This window comes from Psittacula echo (genome assembly GCF_963264785.1).
Source record: "Psittacula echo genome assembly, chromosome: 2".
NCBI classification, from domain to species: domain Eukaryota; kingdom Metazoa; phylum Chordata; class Aves; order Psittaciformes; family Psittacidae; genus Psittacula; species Psittacula echo.
Genome location: NC_137737.1, coordinates 43,645,550 through 43,671,229, shown reverse-complemented (window position 1 = coordinate 43,671,229; position 25,680 = coordinate 43,645,550). Strand labels below are relative to the sequence as shown.

At 36.2% G+C, this 25,680-nt stretch overlaps 1 protein-coding gene across 4 annotated transcripts in view; it reads right to left on the bottom strand.

Moving 5' to 3' along the window:
- Window positions 1-25,680, bottom strand: part of WAC (WW domain containing adaptor with coiled-coil) — a 67,025-nt gene that overhangs the window by 36,404 nt on the left and 4,941 nt on the right. For all 4 annotated transcript variants that reach the window (XM_080611951.1, XM_080611952.1, XM_080611954.1 and 1 more), the window contains 4 exons: window positions 5,311-5,417; window positions 4,681-4,796; window positions 4,075-4,187; window positions 2,293-2,601 (listed from right to left, as the gene is read on the bottom strand). In XM_080611951.1, the coding sequence (XP_080468077.1) occupies window positions 2,293-2,601; window positions 4,075-4,187; window positions 4,681-4,796; window positions 5,311-5,417 (645 nt within the window). The remainder of the gene's footprint in view (window positions 1-2,292; window positions 2,602-4,074; window positions 4,188-4,680; window positions 4,797-5,310; window positions 5,418-25,680) is intronic.

Genomic DNA, 25,680 nt, shown 5'->3' with positions numbered 1-25,680 from the left:
ATTCTGTATTACAGCTGCAAACAAATACTTTAACATCTGTGCGCCTAGGGTACTACAGGTTCACAGTCACCTCTGGAAAATGAGTAACAGAAGCAAACTAAACCAGCCCAGCACATAGCACTGCTTCTTTCCCTCTTTTAAATTTAGACATGTAAAATGCTACAGAAATTTTACTGGTAGAATTTCTTTACGAATTAAAAAAAAGTCCAGCATTCACAAAAAAATGAAGGCAACCCGACTGAATATACTCTTTGAACGATCTCTTATAAGCTGCACTGGATTTTTCTGGTTCTGTGAGAGTTCAATTCAAGTGAAAACTCACATTTTCTGGAGTATTTCAAGCCTAACATTAACCTATTCTGAGTCTTCAATTACTTACTAGCTTTCTGTAATCCACCCCGTCTGAAGCTCAGTATCGCATTTGCTCACAATGAAGTGGCATGAAACACATCGATGAGGTGTATTACAGAGAATCTATCCATTTAACCCATTCCTACATAGGAATACAGAAATTAAGTGATTATTTAATACAGAACCATCCATAGTAACATGGATTCCCAAAGTAAGATTTAGAGTGTCAAGACCACCCTGTGTGATCGGTTTCACACAGGGTGTAAAAATATGTGTTCATAACCCAACCATATGTTCTCAAATGAATGTCGTATGTAAGAAATACTACAACTCCCCACCAACATTTGCAGCAGTTGTCACAATGAAAAATTCCTTCACTTGCAGTAAGATTCAGTTTGCTCAATTTAAGTGGAAGTAACTAGCAAACATATGTTGTAAAACAAGGAAAGAATATCCAGTTTGAAGTCTAATCACACACCAAACAGGAATCAAGTACATAACAGAGTTGAGTAATAATACCAGTTTTCTTTGAGTATATTTTGAAGATAGTAATGAAAATAGAGGATAAACAAAGAGAGAACATCTGATGAGCATGTTTTGCACTGTCGTGTTCAAAAACTCATCAAACTGCAATCAAAATGTAGAAGCTAAACAGAAGCAAGTGACTATGGTATTCAATACAAGAACCATGCATCAACTAATACTTCTTGCCTTACTGTATTGAATAGAAAAAGGCTTGCTGAAAATCTTCTGTTTCTCTGTAGGTTATAATCAACATTCATGTACAAAGCGATGTAAAATATGCACAAAATCTCAAGAAAAACATACAAGATTTCTTTACATGCACAATTTTCTTACATTGTAGTATTTGTCAATGTATAATATTGTCTATTTTGGATGGCCATGTACACTTATCTCTGGGTAAAAGCTGAACTTCCTTAATAAAGAAAACTGGAAAGCAGAGAAACAAACAGAGTACAACACCAGTGTCAGACCAGAGTATTTTCTTGGTTTTAGCACTGTACTACTGTTCTGTAACTAGACAGACTTGCAAATCTCAACAGGTCAAGAATCCCACTTTCAAAAAAAAAAACAAAAACAAACCCCCCAAAAAACCAAAACAGACAAGTTTATCAAGAATTACTTTCCCCCATTCCAAAGCCTCCAAATCAGAATTCTCTTACACTCCAAGAACTCAGCTGTACTAAGGTATCATACTATCACTAGTAACAGATATCTCCATTCTGACAATTGTCTTTAGCTCTTCTCCCCTAAAAACGAAGTAAATCCAAATAAAATATGGGCTTTTGAAGGGTCACAAACAATGCACATATAGTCCTGGTCTTCACTTGATGACTAAGTGTTTCTGGTATGTATTACGCAAAAACACAAACTTCCAGCAGCTTTAGAACTGAAGATCCAGTATGTTACAAGACACAGATCAAGACAGAAGAATAGCTGTTACAAACATGTGGAAAACTGTGTTGCTTTCTGGAAGAACTGCACTTGCGTTTATTGAAAAGTTTGATGACCCTGACATTCTAAACAGTTCATAAAACATAATGGTCATGTGAAATGACTTTCACATGGTGCAACTACATCTATGTTAAGAACTCAGATAACGTCAAGGTTCAAAACAACTTGAGGGAGGACAAAAATGAAAATGTCCTACTAAAATGTCTTACAATTATAATTTGAAATTATAATTTGCTGAATAAGCCAGTAAAAAGCAAAGACTGCAGTGTTAATTTGAACACATGTAAGATACAGCAAATGTGGCTTAAGGGGAAATTAACACATCAAAACAATAATTAGTTCTAAGCACAGAAAAATCAACAGGGAAAAAAATCTTTGAATTTTAGAACTAACACACTTCGAATAAGCAATGCAAATGCAATGCATCATCTTAAATAACAGAATTATAATTATAATTATACATACCTTTTCTCTCTGTTTTCTGTGCAGGGATGGAAGATGTGGATGTAGGCAGTTTTGATAAAGTAGATGCTCCATTAGCATCAAAGGATTTCTTTGGCTGGTGATCAGATTGTAGAGAAAATGGACTAGGAGGAACAGTGCTTGGGGTAGCAGTTGGATGAACCACGGGTTTGAGGGGATGCTGTACTGGAGTAGAACTACTGTGAGTCTCTGCTCTTGGCAGTCTGTAGTCTCTGTCATTGTGCCTGCTTGTTTGAGATAAAATATTCTGTGGGAGCATACTACTGGCGTCGCTGGAATGCTTGTCTTCCACTTTTGTCAGGATTCCCCAAGTAATGTTGCAAAAAGAAAAACAGATTAAATTAGAAACTTGTCTAAGACTGCAGTGACTTTTATTAATACTGCTGCACATCAACAACTAGAGCTGATTAAACTGCTTATGATTAAAGAATGTCCCAAGTAGATCAGCATCAAAAAAGGCAAAACTGGATTCTACTCACTGACAAAATGCATTTCCTGTGACCTTTGCTTGATTTAGAGTTCCAGTTAAACACTATGTTTTGATGGAAGGCTTTGTAACCACCGTTCCAGTCAAGTTAACTTTTGAAGTCTCCTAAAAAACCTAAATCAAAATCTATTATTTCCCTCTTACATTTAGCATGAAGAGATAATTTGTGCCATTTTTCTTTTGTTCATTGAAAATCTTAAACATTGAGTATAATTTAAGTTTCAAATTCTAGCCTTCAAAAAATTCTACTTCAAGTCACTCGAGTACTACTACAAAGAATTCCCTTTCAGCTGAATTAATTCAAGAAGACTATATATTAAATAAGTGACTCATCTGCATTTGTCACACGATTACAGACTTTAAAATATGCTACACAGGGAACATACCGAGCAAACACAGACTGATTCTTTTTATTGATCCTAGATTTTCACCTGTTACAAAACAAGCAGTTACTGCAACATGCATTTCTGCTTTCTGTAGCATAAAGTATGTTTAGCATATGCAGCATGTTTCAGCATACAGAAAGACAGCCCTTTATAAGTCTCTGTCTTGTCAAGTTCCAAGCAAACGTGAGAGATGGAGGGAGGGAATACTTTGGCTTCTTTGCCAACATCCTGATAACTATACTACAAATTCACCCAAACTACAGCAGCATACAGAAACAATCTCAGTACAAGTATTTCCCTGGAAAAGAAACTGACAAAAATTAAAGGTGGGTATGAGAAAAAAAAATAAAATAAATCCAATAACAGAAATTCATAGTCTAGGCAAGGTTTTGTTAAGAGTATTGGCATGGTAAATAGATGTTTTTAATAATGTACAAAAGCCTCTGAAAACCTCGGTATCATGGTCCATTATATTAGTTTATTATTTTCAGATGTGAAATCAAGGTTTTGGAAAAGACTTCTGCATCTCCATTTTTAAGTTCAGAATATGACATTGACAGGTCTCAGTGATCATGACAGTCCAACTATACCATAAATTGTGCAAGTTGTTTCACTACCTACCTACAAAGATAACTAAATTAGACAGTAAAAGCTGCAAAAAAGAGGGCCACCACTAAAAGCATTAAATGTACTAGTAAAAGCTCGAAGTTACAGTAAGAAATAACATTTGCAAGAGCTGTCTGTGCTACCCGCTTCGGCCTTTTTAGATAAAAGAAGTAAGAAAAACAGCTAAGGAAAGTAAGGAAAGGCCTTTTTTTTTTTTTTTTTGAAGTTTGGAAAACAGTAATGAAAACAAGGCAAGAATATATTACTGTAAAAAAAGACACATACTTCCACTGGCAAACCCACTGGCAGCTGTCGCCTGCATCACCTCTCTTCTGTAATCCCTATCTTTTGGAAAACTGTTAACTGACATTTTGCTTGCTTCTTTTTGTCTCTGCTCTCTGGAGAAAAGAAAGCACATGTTAAGAAAGAACTTACAACATTTCACACAGGTGAAATTACATGAGATGAATTAAACTATCCTAAGAGCCTGCTGCTACAGATGGGTGTAGGCAAACTCCAGCTGCTGCTTCCTTCACCAGTGCCTGCTGAAGCCCCAATATAACACTTCAGCTCAGTAACATTGAGAAAAACAAAAAAAACCCCAAATCCAAATGCAGTAACAACAAAAAAGTACAAAAAGACACTCCCCCCCCCCCCCAAACAACAAGCAACCACCCAACCCACCAAAAACCTAAACCAACCATACTACCCCCTCCCACTCTAGATCATCAAGGGATAAAATCGGTGCCAGAGGTTCAGATAAGGGTAGGAACACAGTAGACTTGGACCAAAATCTTTTATAGCATTAATCTATTAGATAAGCTCAACTGCTCTTAAATGATCTTAAGAGTATTTGTTATTTATGCAACAAAAACAGACACACACATATACCTTTCCAGCCACTCTTTTGGTTTTTCCCATTGTGAAACTTCTGTTCGGCAGTTGTAGTAGTATTTTTTGCCTGAAGAGCTGATGTGTTCAGACCAATCATCCGCAGAATCATAAGCCTTTAAAATACAAAAGGTGTTGGATAAAAGTCTACAGGAAAGTTTTAATATACAAATTTAAAAGCTTTCACTATTTTAAAAACTATATGGCATGCTCACATACACCCATATCACTAATTTCTATTTATAGCATCTCTAAATGCCTACTTCATTTTGATAGGTAAAGATGTGACCACAACCACTCCTGCTTCATTCTGCAAAATCATACTGTCTTCTCTAGATTTACCAACAAAGTTCATGGAAACTATTTCTCTCTGTATCTACTTCACTTAAATAAATTCGTGTTTTAAAATTAAAGACAGGTACCTCAAAGCTCTAATGATTCTAAATTAGAATAGTTTTTACACAACATAGAAAATCTGCAGCTTGGGTTTACAGAGTGTTTAAGATACAGACTGATCCTGGAAAACTCAAAGCTGGAAATGTACATGCTGCCTGTTTCAGACAAAATAATGGAAATATAGCATATATGAATGGTGCGACACAGGGATGAATATCAATCACAAATACTCACTGCATCAGAAGTTTTGCTTGGATTATTGCTGGGATTAGAAGAATGTGAATTTGAACTATGAAGAGCACTGTGGTTATGTGAATTTTCTTGTGGAGAGTAACTGGTCCCTGAAGGAAAAAAGAAACACTGTTCACCATGTATGTTTTCAAAGAAATCAACCACTGCATTCTAAGGAGATAGAAGGGGAAAGGAGAGGGGAGTAGAAAAGGCAAGTTGCCTACAACATGGACCACAGCATAGATCAGACGCAGAAGTATTTCAGGAGACCATATGCATATTTCCTTTTTCACAAAGCACAAAGCTCACTTTGCCTTTCTAGTTACAATAATGCAGTATGTCCCTCCACTAGTCTTACTCTCAAACCTCATCCCACTATGAATCAACAGGTAGCCTTTTTATTTGTTGATGGTTGGAGAAGTCCTACAGTATCAATTCAGAAATTAAGATTTTCTCCTCAAGTCAGAAAGTTTAAATAGGCTTATCAACAGTTAGATACACAAAAATCAGGTTTTACATTCACTGGAGCAATGCTGTTTTCCTAACCCTTTTGACACTACCTGTAACTGGTTTTAAGTACCCATTTCGGTTTGCGCATGTAGATTAATTTTCCTGCACCTCAGCCTCTGCAACACAAGTATCAACACCTGAATACCAAAAGCAGCATTTCCCAGGCCACCACTGCTTCTGGCCTCCCTTAAAACTGCTTCTCAAGGTAATCTGGTTTTGCTCCTACATCATGACAATCCTTGAACAGAAAAGAACAGCTGGGAAATGAGAAGGGAGAATTCTCAACACCTATCACATCTACATTTGTGCCTAAGCTCATAACCATGTACGCCTTAACAGCTCAAATTACAATTAAGCAAGGTCATCCATTAAACCCTTCACAATCTCATTTTAAATTTCCTGCTTTTAAGACCTTTCATTCCTCAAAAATTTCTAAGCAAGTAAAAACTCTTCCATTATTCTGCATATGATTTCCTCTTTCTAAGTTTTGAATGTTCACATAAATCACACCAAACTAAGAAAAATCATTTTCTTGCACATCATGGAAAAACCTAGATATTCCAAACCAACACTCTCTCTGCCTACTGAGAAGTTTCTAAATACCATGGGATAGTACATTAGATACCATTAGCTTCACATACCATATAGTGATCTAAACATGAAGTCAAAGTGCTCTGCAGATGGCACTTTATCTTATGGGCAACTACAACAACAGGATCTTTGATAATGGACTGATAGGCAAGAATGAATGGAGCCATTTAAAAAAAAAATACTTATTTTTATGTCGAGAGCCACATATGCAGAAGATGATTACTAAATGATATAGCATGGTGCAGAATGGGAGAGAGAACACAAAGAGCCTTCTGACTAGACAAGAGTTGGCAAAACTACTAGCTCAAGCTTCTTTGTCCACACCTCTAATGCTGCAAGTTAGAAAAACAGTCCATCACACAAGCAGAGATATACCATGACTGATCTGTTTAGTACCCTACAAAGGTTGAAGGCTGATTTGCACACACGAGTTAGTGCAACCTGAACTATCAGTAGCCGTGAACCTCTTCCTACACTACTGTGGGTAAAACCATGTCATCCTCTAAAGATCTGGGGAGGATGGGAGAAAAAAAGGTCTTGTCCTCAAAATACAGCCTGCAAGACAATTAGTCCTACACCAAAAGTACCCTGCATGCTCAGAGCCAGATGAAATGACTTATCCATGGGGGTAACTTAAGCTTGTCAAAAGCAATACTCACATCACATGCTTGTGATGCAAATACGTAATGACAAGATGACATGACTTTACATGTTATGTTAGTAAATTCCAGAATTTAGACTATGATATACATTTAAAAAACCCACACATTTAGTTTCCCGTAATGTATGCAAGAAGTATATCATAATTACAAGCCTGTAGTCCTCAATTAGACACACGAGTCTTGGTTGTTTGTCTTTATTTACTATACCCTCCCAAACTCTACTGAGATCATAACATTTTTTTTCATGTATTTCTGCTTAATGCACACATATTAGCTCATTTCTCATTCTGTAAGGTAAAATCATCTCTCTTTTTAAAGGAAAAAACAAGATGAAAATCTACCAGATGGCCTGTTTGAACAGTTTTGTTATTAGTCACTTCAAAACTTCACAACACCGATGTAGTTAATTTACTGCAAACACATACCATGGATGCAGTAAAATTACACTTTGTTCAGAGTACTCAAGACACAGTCAGGTTTTTTTAAATACCATAGTGGTCTAAATACATTGCCACAGTAAATCTGCCACGCATTTTACAAACATGAATAACAGCCAACAACACATGCATTAAGTCAACAAAATCCTTTAAAGCAAATTCTATCCATACCATAAACAAACCCCTCACTAAGCAGACTTTAGACCCCCCGCAGTCTAACAGCTCAGCAGCATCCCCCAACCACTTCACACTTCCTTGCCGTGCTGGTTCCCAGCCCCAGTGCTGAGTCACAAAGCACCTCAGAGGAGTGAGTACAGAGTGGCTGCAGCAGTCACACCCACCTACAGCTGGTCCCAGTAGTAGAAACGCCTACTTATGCAGCAGCTTGTTCGTAAGGAGCACTGGGCCTCTCCACAAGGAGCTGCAGTCCTCCTTAGCAGAACTCCCAGGCTGCACGTTCATGGGCTTGACCTCAGTCAGGGATCCTGCCCTACCCGAGCTCGCCTCAGCTGCATAAAAACTGCTCACGGCTGCTCCAGCAGTACCAATTGCCTTGGGTTGCCAGGATAAGCCATGTGGGCTTTCACAAGGGCCAACCAGAAATACATACCCAGCGGTGTCTAGGACAATTACACAGAGTAATTACAGGTGCAGGTTCACCCCCACACCTCCATTTTACGCATAATACCACTTTATGTAAATATCCGAACTACAAGGGAACGAGCATGCAAAAGGGCTGCCAAGCTCATGTTTGCAGTTGGGAAACTTCCAAGACTGAAGCAGATGATCCTCTGGAGAACAAGATTTTTAGCCACTTCATACAAGTTAAGTGCTTAAAGATCACATGCAAACATCAAAACCATATCACCAAATTAACCACATACTAAAACCTTCAGTACAAGGTGGGACATACTTGCACAGCAGTTACCTAGGAATTCTGACAACCCAGCCAAGCAAGCACTGCCAGCTCAGGCTGTCAGGGGAAGTTGCTAGAGATCTTTAAAAGGCCACCAAGTTAAAATGGTACGCAGAGAGCAATCCACAAGTGGAGGTCTATTCTAAAAGGTGAGAGTTCTTCTTATTTGTAGGCTAGCTTTCACCATTAGCAATACCTAACCCTGAGCCATTTTAAGGTGGCCTTAAATGTGGCCTTAAATGAGACAGCTCTGTGTCTCCCAGCTGCATGTCTGGCAAAACAGATCATAAGAACAGGATCGCTAAGATTAGTTCGTATCCCAGAAAAAGGCCTGATAAGGTAGACAGTACACTATTGTCCCTTGAGGCACTTCTCACGGTTTCCTCTCACAGTTAGACATTCCTTACTAGTCTCACTTTATTCAAGAAAGAGGGACAAAAAGACTTGTTTTAAAAATTCTTACTAGCATACCTTAAGACTTAGCAATTGCAAATACACATCTTTGGTGCACCACACGGAAATTCATAGTGTTATAAATCCTCTAACTCAGTTACAGAACTCCCCATGGAAATGTTTACTCCACCATCACTGTGCATGACTTTCCTCAGCTTAATTATTATTTTGGAAGCAGCTGTATCTGTATAGAGCTACCCCTAACTGGAAGATGGCTAAGAAGGGCATTGACACTATAAAAATATAGCAGTACAATCACATAAGCAAGCCTTCACTAACACTATCTCTAGTGAGGAACAGGTCATAGGACAAGGTTAAATTATGACTATCTTCAAGTCTTTCAAATGAAAATGATATCTTCCTCACTAAAGAATGAAAACCAGCAGAAAGCACAAGAAGCATGAATCTGGGAACCAATTCAAAAAGAGGCTGTGACTTTATGCCTACCACAGATTTGAGATTCTGCCACACCAAGACTCACTTCAATGTTTTTGTAAGTAGTTTCCAGATTCAAAGTGCTGAATCCAAGACAGTTTGAACTGCAACAAGGGTTCAATGCTATGCTGGACTTTGAAAACAAGATATAACACCGGGTGAAAGAAGAATATTCCTTTTTCAACATAGTCAACTTTCTCCAGTAATCATCACATTTAATTAATCTCTCCATTAACACTTCAACTCTGTAAAATTAATAAACACTGAAATTCTGTTTTAGCTAAGGATCAGATTGTCCTAATAAAGCAACTGATTCTCTCCCTTCTCCCCTGCTGTCTTTCAAGAACAAGCTGAAACTCTTTCCTTTCCAAAACCTATACACCTACGCAAGCAACTACAGCATCCATGTGAACCCAGCTAAACTAGATCTCTTTGCTACTTGATTAGAAGGGTCAAATACATTCCACACCATCCTCTGGCATCCAAGTCTTAACCTAAAAAAACCTTTTTGGTGCATAACATCATACAGTACTATAAAAAAATTTCAAACTCAAATCTTCAAAAGGTAACTCTAAATCCAGATAAATCTACAAAAGCTGATCTACAATCCAGATTAGCAAACAGTAAACAACAAGAAAAAGCTATTTTTCATCCTCTTCAAATATACGCTTGAGAAATTACACAGCAAATTCATACACTCTCACACTCAAGATTCAAGCTAGACACAAACAGTAAAATTACAGTATTTGCCATAGTAGTGTTACACCATACAATAGTTAACTTCAGACAGTCCAACACAGAACATTTATGTTTCCTTTTCAGTCATATACCTTATTAATAGCCTCACTCTCCCTTAGTCCATAATAAACAGTGTTCAGTGCAGATAATACAAACAGAAGTCCACAAACACTTACCAGCTGGACCAGAAGCATGAAAAATGCTCCCTAGGAGTAACGAGTATTGTAGCTGGTACTTGAAGGCAGTCCCCCCATTTAATCCCTCCAGAAAGATCAGGAATTTGGGAAGAGCTCTAGGAGAGTCGTTGTTTTCTGTGCCCAGAAACCATATACACAAAAAGCAAGGAAGTTCATTCCACCTGTTTCAATTCCATACACACTGTTCTACGACTCCACATTCCACTTCTTAGCTAATACACAATTAATTCAGTAAGCCAGACAGTGCTAGAACCTGAACTTCCTCAAAAGAACAAATACTGACCAACTGAGAGACACTAATTATTTGTTAACAGAGTGTCCTGGGTTCAGCTGTAGCACTTATTTTTCTCCTTCTTTGTAGCTGCTGCAGTGCTGTGTTTTTGACTTTAGTCTGAGAACAGTGCTGATAACACCAATGTTTCTTAGTTGTTCCTAAGTAATGCTTACCCTAATCAAGGACTTTTCAGTCTCATGCTCTGCCAGTGAGGAGAGGCACAGGAAGCCGGGAGGAAGCAGAGACAGGACATCTGACCCAAACTAGCCAGAAGGGTATTCCATACCACAGCACGTCATGCCCAGTATATAAACTGGGAGGAGTTACCCGGAAGGCCCAGATCGCTACTCAGGTTGGGCTGGGTATCAGTCAGCAGCTGGTGAGCAGTTGTATTCTTTCCCCTTGTTATTTCCCTTATCATTATTATTATTGGTGGTGGTAGTAGTAATATTTTTTGTATTGTACCTTAGTTACTGCACTGTTCATATCTCAACCCATGGGAGTTACATTCCTTTGATTCTCCTCCCATACCCCCTGGAGGTGGGGTGGGGGTGGAGAAGAAAGGGAGGACTGAGCAAGCAGCTGCAGGGTTCTGAGTTACCAGCTGGCCTTAAAACATGACACAGAGGAAACAGCAAGAGAGTTTTTGATATTGAAATGTCATGGTGATAACTATTTAAGAGTTGTTTAAACAGAAAATTATAGAAACTTAATCTAAGATAAGCCTAAATTGAAACCTCTAAAGTGTCTTCCAACTAGCATCTTTGTTATTTCAGTGAAAATCTTTCGACAGAACAATTTCAAAAGTTCTACATATGGGAGGAAAAAGAGTAACATAATAGGAACACAATACCCAATGTCTCAGCAGTAAATAAGCAGCCTATCACGGCCATTTTTATCTGCCGCATGTAAAAAGTAATACGACAAAACAGTTTTTCTTCAGTGCATGTTTATGTGGCCCGCTGTATTGAAATAAAAACTTGCAATTTTTCTAGCAGAGCAATAGCCTCAGAGAACACACCAACTGAGCAGTAACATTTTCCAGAAATTTGTAACGAAGTTGAATACACAGTGTTCTGCCAAAAGAAAGAAAATCTAACCTCATCGCTGTACTGCCCAACCACCCAATTATATATTCATTATGCCACCCCAAATAAATGTTTTATACCTGTTAACAAGTAGCTCTATTGAGCAAAAAAGCCTCATTTCCTCCCCTGCTCTCCTATCATACTGTGCATCCAGGACAGCAAAGTCTGTGCTGTTTTGTAATGTTTGATTCACAGCATAATCGTCTCAACATAAAGAAGTTTTCATCTTTATCTCCAAGTTATCATTCACACAAAATTTCATGGAAATTAGTCCAAAATGTTAGTATAAATAGACCAAGAGTTGTACATACAAGGAGTGGGACAAACAACCATGTAGAATTTTTCTTCTAAAGTCGCAGTAAGAAAATGACACCTCAAGAAGGAAAAGACAGGAGCAGTAAACCAGTGAAAGTCAAGGACTCTTACCATTTTACTAATTCAATACTCAAAGAACGCCAAGGTACTATTAAAATGAAAAAGATTAGCTTCAAATATAATCTTACAAATTGCATAATGCAACAGTATTTTGCTATTTTGCTGTCTTCTGCTTACATTTTTATTTTTGAGATTTGCTCAATTTATTTAAAAAACTAAAATTTAATTTTATGGCAAAAAGTACAAACTGCTGTAGAAAGAAAACCAGTTATCTGCCCATCAAAAAGGAAAGCAAGAGGCAGTAATAAAATGGCTCAAATTAAATTCAAACTTCTGAGCTCTCAATCACCCAGCAGCTAACAGACAGTTTTCCTACAGCATCAACGTGAATGGACATAACAGCTTGAGTTGTCCTCACTGGAAAAACAGATACAAACTTTTATTTGCCCAACCATCCCCTTCTTTTTTTCTCCTTTCCCTGTTGCAGCTGCAGCAAAATAGTTCCCATAATTCTAGGGTTGTCTTCAGCCCACATCCCAGTAGCACTGAGAAATCACTTTTCAACTTACAAAACTAAAAGATTCACTGAACAAGGCCTACTGAATCAGAGTTTCTGTAAGATCCAATGCTCAAATTTCCCAAGTCATATCCTACAAAAAAGCCTAAAGGGATGAAATATGCACACTCCAGACAAATCCCTACCAACTTTCTTCTTCAAACAAAATCAGTATATTGGCAAATTTCTTGATATCTCAATCATTAAAACAAAAATAAGCAAAAGACTGGACAAACAATTTTACCATTACCTATAGAAATGTTTATTTCCGAATATTAGTAAACAATACCATTTGAAAGAATTGGCCTGTTTCTCCTGAATTAAGGCAAGTTCCAACCAGCTTGTAAATATTTCTGGTAAGTCTCAAAGATTACTGAAGTAGATACTTGTAAGCAAATTGAAATCTGTAAGTTAAATTACGGTGAAATTCAGAACTATAAGTAGAGAACAAATCCTTCAGATTTACATTTGCTATTAACTCCCTTTGGGTTCAGGTCACCTAAATAAAAATAAATGCTACCAACCTCTCCAACATTGCTTCACATCTCTATTGCACCTGTATTATTTGAGATCAATTGATTTGAAAGAGCAGCTTAAGCAATTTAACCCATGAAAAATAAGAAGTACCACCACGAACTTCAGCAAGAGTCATATTCCTACCTCTCTAGCTCATGGCCCAAGAAGATCTCAATGTGTTAACTAAAAAACTCCCTGCTAAAGCATTTTCTTTTTAATCTTGCAAAGCTTAATGCATTGTCACATTTGTACTGAATGGGACACTCTAAAAAGAAACTACAGGTAGCTGAGAAACAAGCCAAACTATGCTTTCATTCTTGACTCTAGCTCAGAAAACATTAACATATTTAACACTACATAACCTTTTAATTATGACAGACAAGAAGTGTTAAACTGACAGCCAGAATCCTTATCACAAACTAATAACCTTTATCACAAACTAGTGATGTTTTAATTCCAGCATGGATCAGCACAGCATATGGGCAATAGACTAAATTTCCTCCCTTCCAAACCCTCCCCAGCAATACACCATGAAACCAAATGAACAGCTCTCCCATGAACATACAGTAATACAGTACTAAAAGATTCAAGTTTGGCAAAGGAAGTCTAACAGCATCACAGCTATGCACTATCCTACCTCAGGCAACAATACTCTACAATCCAGATAGACTAAGCAGAAGACTGTCTGCCACTGTTTCATGCCTCAGATTGGTCTAATATCACCTCAAAAGATAACTTCACTACATAAATACAGCAAGAAAGGTGTGAATAGGATTTCAGGTTATGTCAGATAAAGAGAGAGAAACTGTTTGCTTTAATAGAAAACTGTGTGTGTAAAACTATATTCAGTGCGTGTCACAAAAAAAAGAACAAACAAAAAACCAAATCATTTCATTTGTCAGATCCCCTGAATCACTATTTCTACAATCATACTAGTATATATACAAATAATATATAGTAATAACTAGTATATATATATAGTATATATACAAATAATACAGTATAGTATATAGTACAGTATATAATAATACAGTAATATAATATTATAACATTATATAATTCATATTTATTAAAAATTATTAAATAATATATTTAAATTAAATTAAAATTATATATTAAAATTATTAAAAATATAAAATTTATAACATTATATAAAAATAATATCATAATAATACAGTACAGTATATAGTATATATACAAATAATACAAAAGTAATATACAAAGTATACTATCTACTGATACATATTAAACGTCAGTAGATGGTTCCAATTTTACAATGTTTTTTCCTCTCAAAATCCAAGAAAAACTAGAGAACTCAAGACACTTCTAAACAATGTTATTTTTAAATTATTACCATTAGGCACATGCTCAAACACTTTCTGAAAGTGAGGCTTACGGGTTACTAAAACTGAATAAACAAATCCCTTTACCTTAGGGGGGGAAGGCGTGACAATTTTACTTTTCATTCAAGGAGCTTCCTAAAGAACATAAACCAAATACATTGGAAGACACACTGATGTTTAACAACATACACATCGGTGAGATAAGACAGAAATTGCTTGAGTGCAGACATTTTCCAAAAACTGGGTATTCCAATGTTTTAAGATTACAAGCAGCACAGTAATACTATAAAAGAGTGATAGACCATAAACTGGTCATCACTGACAGAAGTCTGTATAAAGTCAGAGGTCATGCAAAACAATTTCTGCTTACAAAGGAGAAAACAAAATAACAGTGGCCAGAACACAGCTCAGACTACTACTTCTTTTTCTATGTACAAACAGCACCAAATTAGTACTCCCACTCAGCAGCTCCAACCAATTAAGCAAGGTATGACAATCTCCCTGACAAAATCCTCTGACCAAAAAATAAGATTAAATAAGCAACTCTCAATTTTCTTTTCACGTTTTGCAGGTAGTTTCTTGGGGACAAAGAACTTTCAGCTGAGGATTCTGTGAATACAATATTACTTACAAATTAACTTCCAGTTTAAAATAAGGCAGATGAAGATGCAGATTTTTCTGAACATAGGTAAGGCTATGCAGTGACAAACGCTTGCAACCTTAATCCAACCCTAGAAGTTTCCTTCATTTCAATTATCATTCAGAATCAATAACTCTACAGGTACATTGTGTTGTAAACGGATTCAAAAAGGAGTCTCTATTACCACACACTACAGTAAAGCTGCAAAAAGGTTAGTCAGAGACATGATTATTACACTTACATCCTTAATAAAAAGGCTGTAGCAGAATCAATACCTAACTATATTAAAAAACAGGCAAGAACAAAAAACCCACTGTATCTTTTCTTAAATGTATCTTAAAAATATTAACTGAAAATTAGTATCTCTCAAATTTGTATCTCAAGATACATCAAATTTGACTACTAAGCATGTTCACTTCTAGTTTTGTTTTGTAAACTAGCACAAGAAGCTCTTATTCATTCTCCAGTTACTCAATAACCATATCTAACAAGAACCAAACTACACTTCAATACAAGATCACTGCTTAAATGCTACTAATATTTGCAAGTTGAAGAGAACTTTGCTTCTCTTCTAAGACTGTAACAATGACCATGAAATTTTTAGGAACTCATCACAAATGAGCAAGCTAACTTGAAAATATTTAGTATTAGAAGCCGCAATTGCTCAATAAACTATTACATGATAACTTGTGAAATGATTAGGCTTAGACAAACTACTCTTTCAGTTCACGACATACTATGACACATATATATTTATTACAGTATAGAGATGCAACAAACATATGGATTTTAATTTTATGCTTATTTACGCAACTGGGAATCATTTTTGAAACGATGAGATGCTAATAGCATTCTGAAAAAAAGCAGTGAAATCCATTGATGTGACATAGTTCTTCATTAAAAAAAAAATCAAACACTGGCCCAGGGGTTAGAGCAAGAAGGGGTGCAGCAAGTAAAGACTGAGATATGAATTAATATATATATATAGTGTTGTGGTTTTAATATGACAGATTCACAGCCTTAAGTTTCAGGCTGGATGCTTAGCCTGGCTTAATAAAGATACTGTGCAACAAAATTTTCAAGTATGTACAGCACAGTAGGTGACAATTCTTCCCTCTACCCGTTAAGTAATTTTTTAAAATATTCTTAAAATTCAAATGGTCTTTCCTGGAGTTTCCTTACTAGAGTAAACTATGGCTCTCCACAAAATCTAAAGTTATGTTTACAAACTGAAAATCTATTGCAGAATTGTCCAGTTGCCCAAGCGTCTCATTTTATTTCACTAGTTAAGTAAACATTCTCAAAAGAACTATACAGAGACTGCAATCATTAGTGTAGGCAATGTTTTGCCAGTAAGAGGTGAACTTTACTTGAATTTCAGGAAGATCATGTTATTTCTTCTACTAAATCAAGTAGAAATAGTGTTCTTTCAAAAGAAATGACTGGTTTTGAAAATTAAGTCTTTGTTCACCTGTCAGTGGCAGCTGTCTAAATGAGTAAACTGCTCAAACTAGAAGAGATCTGAACTCCCACTGATGTTAGTCAGGGGGACACCTGGCCTGAATACACCATCATCCAGAACTTAATTACGTGAAATAAACATAACAGAAAAAAAAAAAAAGGTAAAGCACACTATCTAATTTGTACAGAAGAGTTTATGCACAAACATCCATTATTTATATATGCCTTAATAAAGAAGTATTCTTTGTTTTTTTCCCCCACACTTGGGAGTGAACAGGTATGTTTGAAACATAATAAATGAGATGAGCATAATTTCCTTTCCCCATTTTTGCTACTGATAGTTACAAATAATTTATAACTCTGTTACTCTAACAAGCTCAGAAACAAATCTACCTAGTAAAACACTTAGGAAGACTATGGCTTGGGAGGATGCAAACCAGCATGACCTTTAAGAAACATAGGAAACCAAGGGAGAGGAAATAATCTGTGTAACTGGGGTGGAGCTGTCAATATTCGTTCTTAAAAACATTTTTCAGAAAGCCTGACATGCCTAAATATAGCAGATTTCTATGATAATATGGTGAAATATAGAATGTTTCTCTTAAAAAAAAAAAAAAGCTTAAGAAAAAATAATCTTAGAGGGATACTGAAATTCTTACAGCAATAGATGTAACAGGTTTGAACAGGTGACAGGAGGGGTTTTTGAAAAGTTTAACTACATTGAGATCTTTTTTCATGAGCAAGTGTCAATACTAGCAATTTAATACAACGACCTAGTTTGAATCTAATGAAGTCTAATAGTAACATGGTCATTACTATGGATATTTTTTCAAATTACGTTTTCTTATAACAAAAAGGCTGTTCTTCAGATTTCTTAGAATAAGCAGATTGATTAAAGAGCACTGCTCTCAAAACCAAAATCACTGAAATCTTCTCAAATCCTTACGAAAAGTTAGAGTAAGCCTGAAGCTCCCACTCCACTAGAACAGGTCAGAAATTATTCAAGTTTTTACTTAAAAAGTGTATTTTACCAAATATTTAAGTATTAGCTGACTGCATTTTTTTTTCAGAAATTAATGTGCATTTTCACAGTTTATCTTTTCACAAGCTTTTCTCTGGTAGGCAGCTTCTCAAACAAAACTGTACAGAGTAATGACTGTGCCAGTTTTGAAATACACTCTTCAATGCAAAAAAGCAAGCAGTAGCAAATTCAACATGCATGGTATTTGGGATTAAATAACATATACAAGCAGGACACATTTATTTTCTCCTTCTTAATTTATCAAAGCAATTCAATATCATTCCCCTTTCAGGACTCAACAGGAGGGAACTTCCATTCTATTAGCTGAGCTCTATAAACATCTGAAAGGAGGCATTCCTCCAAGCTCTACTCCTTCCCACAGAAACACAGCTGCATGTGGACTTTTAATCACCTGCCCATGAGGAGGCACAGATGAGCCATTTTCATTTACACTTTGAGTAGCTATGTCAACTCTCTAGAAGTAAGAAAATGGTAAGAAGGAATTTCATGTTAGCAAATAAACTGTACCCACAAAACAGAAAACACTAGCACAACTGCCAACCTGCACTAACTTGATAGTAGGAATTTCCTGAGCCACAAAATCATATGCCTTCAACCACTGCCTCCTAAAAACAGGGAAGGTATGAACTAATCAAACACTTGCAGCTAACATTTTCTAACCAAATATACAAATACATGGAATGACACGTCTTCGTAACATACAGCTTTTTCTGCATTTTTAAAAGGATACCTCAAATATTTAAAAGATAGCAAAATGCAATTTTACAGATTTATTTTAAATTCCTTTATATTTTCTCCCTACTAAGAAACTGTACTAGATCAACCACAATCAGCCTTTACTATTATTATTACTGGTTTTGTTATTATTATTAAAAATGTTAGAATTCCTGCAAAAAGGATGTATGACTTATTCCCATTCAATATTGGCTTATTTACAATTTAAATAAAACTGGTTTAATCTTTATATAAGCAGAAGTAACCTAGTTTATCCTGCTTCTATCTCATCCTGTAGCCATCTTGGTCTACAAGCCCAGATCTGTTTCTCACATTCATAGCCAAAGTTAAAGCTAAGGACAAGGAATCAGAAATACGGATAGCAAGAAACTAGATACCACTGTCAAGCCCTATGTCCAATTAGCCTCTCTGCTTCCTCAATGGTCATAACGATTTACAAGAAAAATACCCAGATAGGTCAGCAGACTTCATATGGAGGCAAGAAAAAAAAAAAAAAAGAAGCTGACTACAGTTTCATTTGGTTAATTCATTGTGTAGCTTGACTTTATTGTCTTTTTAAAAGAGGCCCTGTCAAAACCCGCTGACTATTTAAAGGAAAGCTTTATTTTATAAATGTTACGAGTTCTTTATGCCTATGGCATGACTCTTCAACAGGTTCTGCAAGACACAGTTTTTTTTGAGTGAAAACTTTTTTATCAGAATTCAGAAGATTCTAAATGTTTTAAATCTTAGTATGCTTAACCTAAAACCTTAACTGTAGTAAAAAAGAAGAAAAGATGTAGAAACAGAAATAACAGAATTTGACAAACTTAATGCAGCTTTTAAATGTAATCCCATGCTTTAGTGGGAGAAAAACCCCAAGGTCTATAGTTTCATCATTCTTTAAATTCACTTCACATTATCCTGTATAAGCATGATCTACAGACAACAAGTTTGAGGAGTACAGCATTTCTCTATCACAAAAAGAAATACTTATCTACATAAGCTATCAGTTACTCTCCAACTTTCATATTCACAAATTTAACTTTGAAATCAAATATACGCTAGGATGAGGGGAAAGGGGAGCAGGGAAGAGAAAGGCTTTATTAATCAGTCTAAAACAAGCATGTGAAACAAGCTTGTCAACCTTTTTGTAACAAGTTCTTCTGGCAAAGAAACCAAGAAATTTAAGACATTCACATTCTGTCATATGCAAGTTCTGGAAATCTAAAGCAGCAAAGCAATTCCAGGATACTCAAGATAGATACTGTTTACCTAGATGAAGCTGTGGTCAACAAACTACAACCCAATCTGGTAAACCTACACACCAACGGAAAACATCAAAAGCCTGCATTAAAGTGGAAGTGTGCAATTATCTTTGAATACACTCTACATTCTAAGTCTGGTATAAGTTGCACTGAACTTCAGAAAAATTTTGAACAATTTAGATGGTGAGAAATGTCAGAGATCAGATCACCTACATTAGATTCAATCCTAAAAAGAGTTTAAGATAGCTACTCCTACAAATAAAAGTAAGCGCTGACAAAGCAAACAAGACTTAGAATTGTACCAGTGCAGCAGGCACCTGCGAATACTGAATTCTACTGCAAATAAATCATAGTGCCCCCCAATCCTACAACAGCAGTCAAACCAACATGTTCTCAGTGACTGAAAATCCTACAATGCAATATGAAATACACTCACAGGGGTTTATCACAGGAGTACTACTAACAAAGTTAATTTTAACACCTTTCAGTCTGAAGTCCACTAATCTACAATATTTAAACTAGAAATATTAATATTACTGTTTTATCTATCAGTGGACCTCTGATCAGCAAGTTCAACTTTCTGCATGAAACAAACCTTAGAAAGTTGTCTTTAGTCATCCAGTTTCAAAACTTCCACCCCTTCAAAAATCATCACAGTAAGTCACTCTGATTCTTACCAACAACCTAAAACCATGCCAAATTTCTATTATCTGAATATTTAGATTAAGATAACTGGATTTTGCACCTTTGCTACATTCAAGAACTTGTAAGTATGCCACTTGTTTTTCCTGTAATTATTAATCAAATAAACCCTTGCTGTTTTCTCTGTAACTATACCAAGAGCTCTTCAAATCTTTCTTAATGCACAAATTTCAGTTGAAGTAATTTTCTTGCATATTCTCTGAACTTTGAGAAGTTGAGCACTTGCAACTTTATGAACTGTGAGAATCAAGACAGAAACTCTACTACAGCAGCTGACACATTAGCACCAGGAGGTAATCATTCCAGTCCTACTTGATATTCCCCTGATCATATATCCTGTCTGGCTAACAGTGCTCTCAATATTTATGCTTTTAATTGTGTATGAATTTCATGCTTGTTTTAAGAGCCATTGCTTTGCACAGTATCTACTTTCAGTAAAAATAAAATCTTGCACTCTTTCCTGTAACTTTTTTACACAGTGGACTACTTTCACATGCCCCTGTAGATGAATTAGCATTTTCACTTCTGCATAACTTGGCTAGCTCTCTACTAGTGAACAGTTGTTATTATTTGCCATTCAGTCTCACGTTACTCATTGTGTATGAATGATCCTACAATTTCTTCCTTGTAGACAAAAAAATATTATTACTTAGGTCCAAGAGCAAACCTACACACATTCAGCTCATTTGATGATCACAAGAGTTATACTTTGGGGATCTATCCGTTACCAGTTTTTGATCATACCATGTAAGCAATGTTGTCTCAGTTAAAGATCTCAAAATATTTTATTCAGTGGCTAAGAATCACCTATTTCATGTCTATCCAAAACAGCAGGTCATAGAAGTTAGTCAACATGTATCAGAAAATTAATGGCAAAAGTTTAGACAGAAAAAAGATCTCCTGAATATTTCTGCTGCCCCTCAGACACTGGTAATTTAGCTCTAGAAACTAACTGTTCATATTTCTGACATCCTTGCCGACGTCATGAAGCCCTATAATAGTGCATTACATCTCCTTGGTTTTTCTGGGGTTTTCGAGTGATGACAAAAGCAGGATATTAACATTTTCACCATACCTCTGCTGCAGAAACAAAGTAAGCTGTATTTTAAAACTAGGGTAGAAAAAAATTACTTGACATTGACACACTGCTCCTTTGCAACTCTTCTCATTACAGTAGTCACACTAAGGAACAGAATTATTATCCTAAAGTACCATGCTGCCTAACCAAAGGTCTTTAGGCTTCTTGTTTTCCATTCATTTCAAACAACTGCATGCTGCAGGCACAGAAACATAAGTCAAGGCCACAAAAGCTTACCAGACCTCTTACCCCATCTGATAAAAACAGCGAATAATGGAGTCTCTTGTCAGCCAAAAATTTGCTCAAAAATGTACCTCCCCTTCCTCCAAGTAACTTGGAGGGCAGACTTTCCAAGAGGACATTATTCTTGAGTACTGCTTCAGGATTCTACTTCTGATCAGCAGGCAAGTACGATCTGTGGCTTACAACACACATCCCGCTTCGCAAGCTTGAAAGATGGGAGAAAAATTAGATACTGCCAAGAGGTAAAAGGAAGGATTCGAAAGTGTGTGTTGGAGAATTCCAGCCTATTTTACCATCTGTTTTTGTTTTGGGTTTCTTTTGGTTTTTGCTGTTGAAGGTCTGAGAAAAACCTTCTGCTGCAGGAAAACAGGTGAATATGAGATTCAAGAGATGTCTGAATAATTTAGAAAGTGTTTTAAAATTTACAGGATCAGCAATCTAATTTAGAAGCTTTCTCCAGAAAATGATGCAATTTTGTACCCTATATATTCATTACCATAGACTTTTCACTTATTACAGAGGAATGAATTTCAAAATACTGCTTCACAAAGCAACACTTCCAACAAAAATTTCAATAAATAAAAGTTTCAGCATATGATATATTTCTAAGATTACTCCCTGTGCATACAACTGCAGGCAGAAAGCTGTCATTTCAGAAGAGGGATAAAATCTGGTAAGCCATAATTGCTCCAGTTAGTATTTCTTTAATAGGCAAAGGTACTGAAGGGATACAGGTTCATGTCAAAATCTAGACATCAACACACTGTATAATTAGGCTAGTGCTTTCCCATGGAAAACCACACTATTTTAATAAAAAAAAAACCCCACCACAAGACACCCAAAACTGCACAAAATGTGTAAAGCAAGCAAAAGAACAGCATTCTTTTACCATTAGCAAAATATTAGTGAAATGAAGGAACAGCGAACAAACTTATATGCGTTTTCCAGAGTAGTTTTACTGTAAAAAGCTGGGAAGTCTGTTAAAGGCCTTCAAGAAAGGAAAATCTTCTAACACTGAAGTTACAGCAGGGAACACCTGAAGTCAAGTACAACAAAGTTTGGTGATCCTTTCAAAATTCAAGAGAAAACATTAAGAGGACAACAATCTTACTCAGTGTAAAAAAACGCTGCTCTCTTTTCAAGCACTATATTTAAGTCCAGAAAGGATTCATTTTACACTACAACAAACTACTGACAAAGGATAAGCCTAGAAGCATCAGTGTTGACAACAGCCTTTCATTGCCAGTACAATTTTTTCTCTGTAATTGAGAGGTTTTTGCCTGGAAGTGTCTATGCACTTGCATAAAAACCTGACTTCATAAACAAATGTAGTTAACACTGGAAGTTGGGTGCCATTAAATTACTATTTTCAACAGCAAAGTTATCACAGTGTCACCTCTCAGCCAAAACAGACACAAGAGCTTTCTTTTACAAGTTCTGCATAGTTTTAACGGTATTTGGCTTACACAATACTTTATATAGAATAGGTAGATACAGCAAGGAAACCAAATGTAAACTGTTAATAAACTGCATTTCTCTTCTTAGAAAGCAGCTATGTCCCAAACAGTATTAAGGAAGTACCTTTAATTAGGGAACATTAGAGAATAATCACAGTAAAAAAAGCTATGTAATTTACAAATTGCCATCTTTACCATGGCCTAGCAGCAGGCAGCTCTTCAGAAGAAAACAGATTTCATTGCTGCTTTTTGCTTCAGAAAAACAACCCAAAAGTACAAATTTAATAGGCTGTATATTCCATTTCAGAGGCTAGAAGCATACGTTAAGAAAGCATGACACTACGTAAAAATCATTCCCTTATGACTTGCTTAAGTGCCAAAGACAAGTAAATTTAACAAATCTTTTATATATCGGCATTTTCCCACTTAAAAATCACAAAATAAGCTTACATAAAAATGTTTACCAGGTCTAGCTATTAGACTGACTTGAACATCCTATACTTACAATCCAAAAGCTAACCTTTTGAGTTTTTAAAATACTTAAAGAGATCAGCCTTACAGTGAAACCTCCAGAGGACCTATTTACAGATCTGTATTTTATATACTAAACCCCAAAACTACTAGGGGTTTAAACCCAGAAAAAAGCTTTAAGACATGAATACTAATGGAAGCAATTGTATTTATCTTGAACAAAACAAAAAACCAAAAAAACAAAACCAAATCACAACTAAATCCCACCTTCTTTAGAACAATCCACAGCCAACATTCAAGAACAGTCAATCACCTCTTTTACACTTCAGTGTTGGGGGGATAGTGTTCCAAGCATGTTTCATGGACAGCCTACTATCACCTGTGATCACAGACTTCTCTCATCCCAGCTTTGACCATACAGTTACAGTGAGGAAACTGTTTTCACAGAATGAATAATTACTTTTACATCAACAGCAGTTAATATTAACTAAATACATAAAATCTATTTCAGTGTCATCCTCAACCTTTCTTCCTCAACGCTTTGCCATGCTTCATTACTCTCAGACTTCCCTCTTTCCACCTACCCTGCAATTCTCTTTCCAATGCCTGGTGCCCAGGCAGCTTCCACTCTCTCCCACTTGCCCTAACACCCCATTTATTTCTGACCACTGGTCAATAATGATGCTAATTTAACCATCAGTTAGCCTCTTGTCCTCTACTGCCAGGGTCACTGAGACAGGTAAGAAAAGCTTAGCATTCTGTTTCAAGCTGTTTGTTGTCCCTTTGCTAGGAGGACTCTGAACTCCCTCAAAAACCACTGGAAACAAAGCAAGCCAACACTTCATGACACATGACAGAAGCTCCCACCACTACTCCAATAAAACTACAAATTCATGATTTAAAATATTCCACTCAGTCTCTAACAGCAGCAGGATTTTTAACCTTAGAACTGCAACACAGTCCATAACAGCGGCCATTGACAGTATTTTTAATTGCCAATTTAAAAAAAAAAAGGCAAAAGAAACACTTGCAAAAGTTAGTTATATGTTGAAATTTAAGTATCACAAGTTATAATCAAATTTCATTGAAGTAGCCTACATAGCACACAACTCAGCAAAAGATTTAATGGTACATAAATTTATGTTCTCCATTTGTTATTTTTAACAATTCAGTGAGATTACAGCATGAAGCAAACATCTTTCCAAAGTGTCTTAAGCATAAATGTAGCAAAACATTCCTGTATTTTCTTCACAGTAAGAAAAACTGAGCGCACCTGGCTTAACTGATTAGTTTCGCAAAAAGTTCTACTATCTTCGCTATTCTGCTTCATACATTCAAACAGAAATAGCCTTTTCCCTTTTTTACCAAGAGTTGCATCTTGCAATTTTTACTCCTAAATAATATACGTATCTCACTTACAGCATTCCCAAGGTACTCTACTTATCTGGCCTCTTTGGTTTTGTTCCTGTATGCCAGTATCTCCTCTTTTATGCAGCATGTAAAGAGACCTACAAGGATCATCTATGTGCTCAGTCAGCCCATCCTCTAGGATGAGAGCCCTCAAACCTTTGTACTTCCTTTTTTTCTTTAATGGAAACAGTTTTCCACATCTACCAAGGCCCTTCATAGTTCTATTCCCTATAAACAATGCTAACGTTAAGTCCCTATTTGTTACTGTTAAGGAACTTCACACTTGAGTTGGTCCCATAAGACCCCCTAATCTCTTCAAGCTCCACGCTTGCCTACAGCAGCTGACCTAAAAATACAAGTTGCACTGAGGGGGTTAGCTGTTCATTATGTTTTAAACACTTGAATACAGAGCCAACGTCCTCATGCGCAAGGACCTGAAAGCAAGAACAAAGTTACTGCAGTTTTTTGATATGGTACTCTTTGGAAACCAGGGATGTGACAAAAACTTGCAAGTACTCTTCTGTGTTTAGTCCAAGGTAAACTTGGAAGTCTCTCTCCAGAGAAACAATTGTCTCTGTATGTAGTCTCTTTCCACAGAAACCATGCAGTAAGCAACTTTGAAAAATGCTTTGTTTGCACTGCATCAGTATGGAGGGCTTAGCCATAACACATGTTTTAAAACCTTAATTGAATTTCTTACCATGGACTACAGTTCTACAAACACAAAAGACTCTCCAATGAGTATTACAAAAAAATAAGCTGCAACAACAAATACCTTTATACAGACACCAAGGGT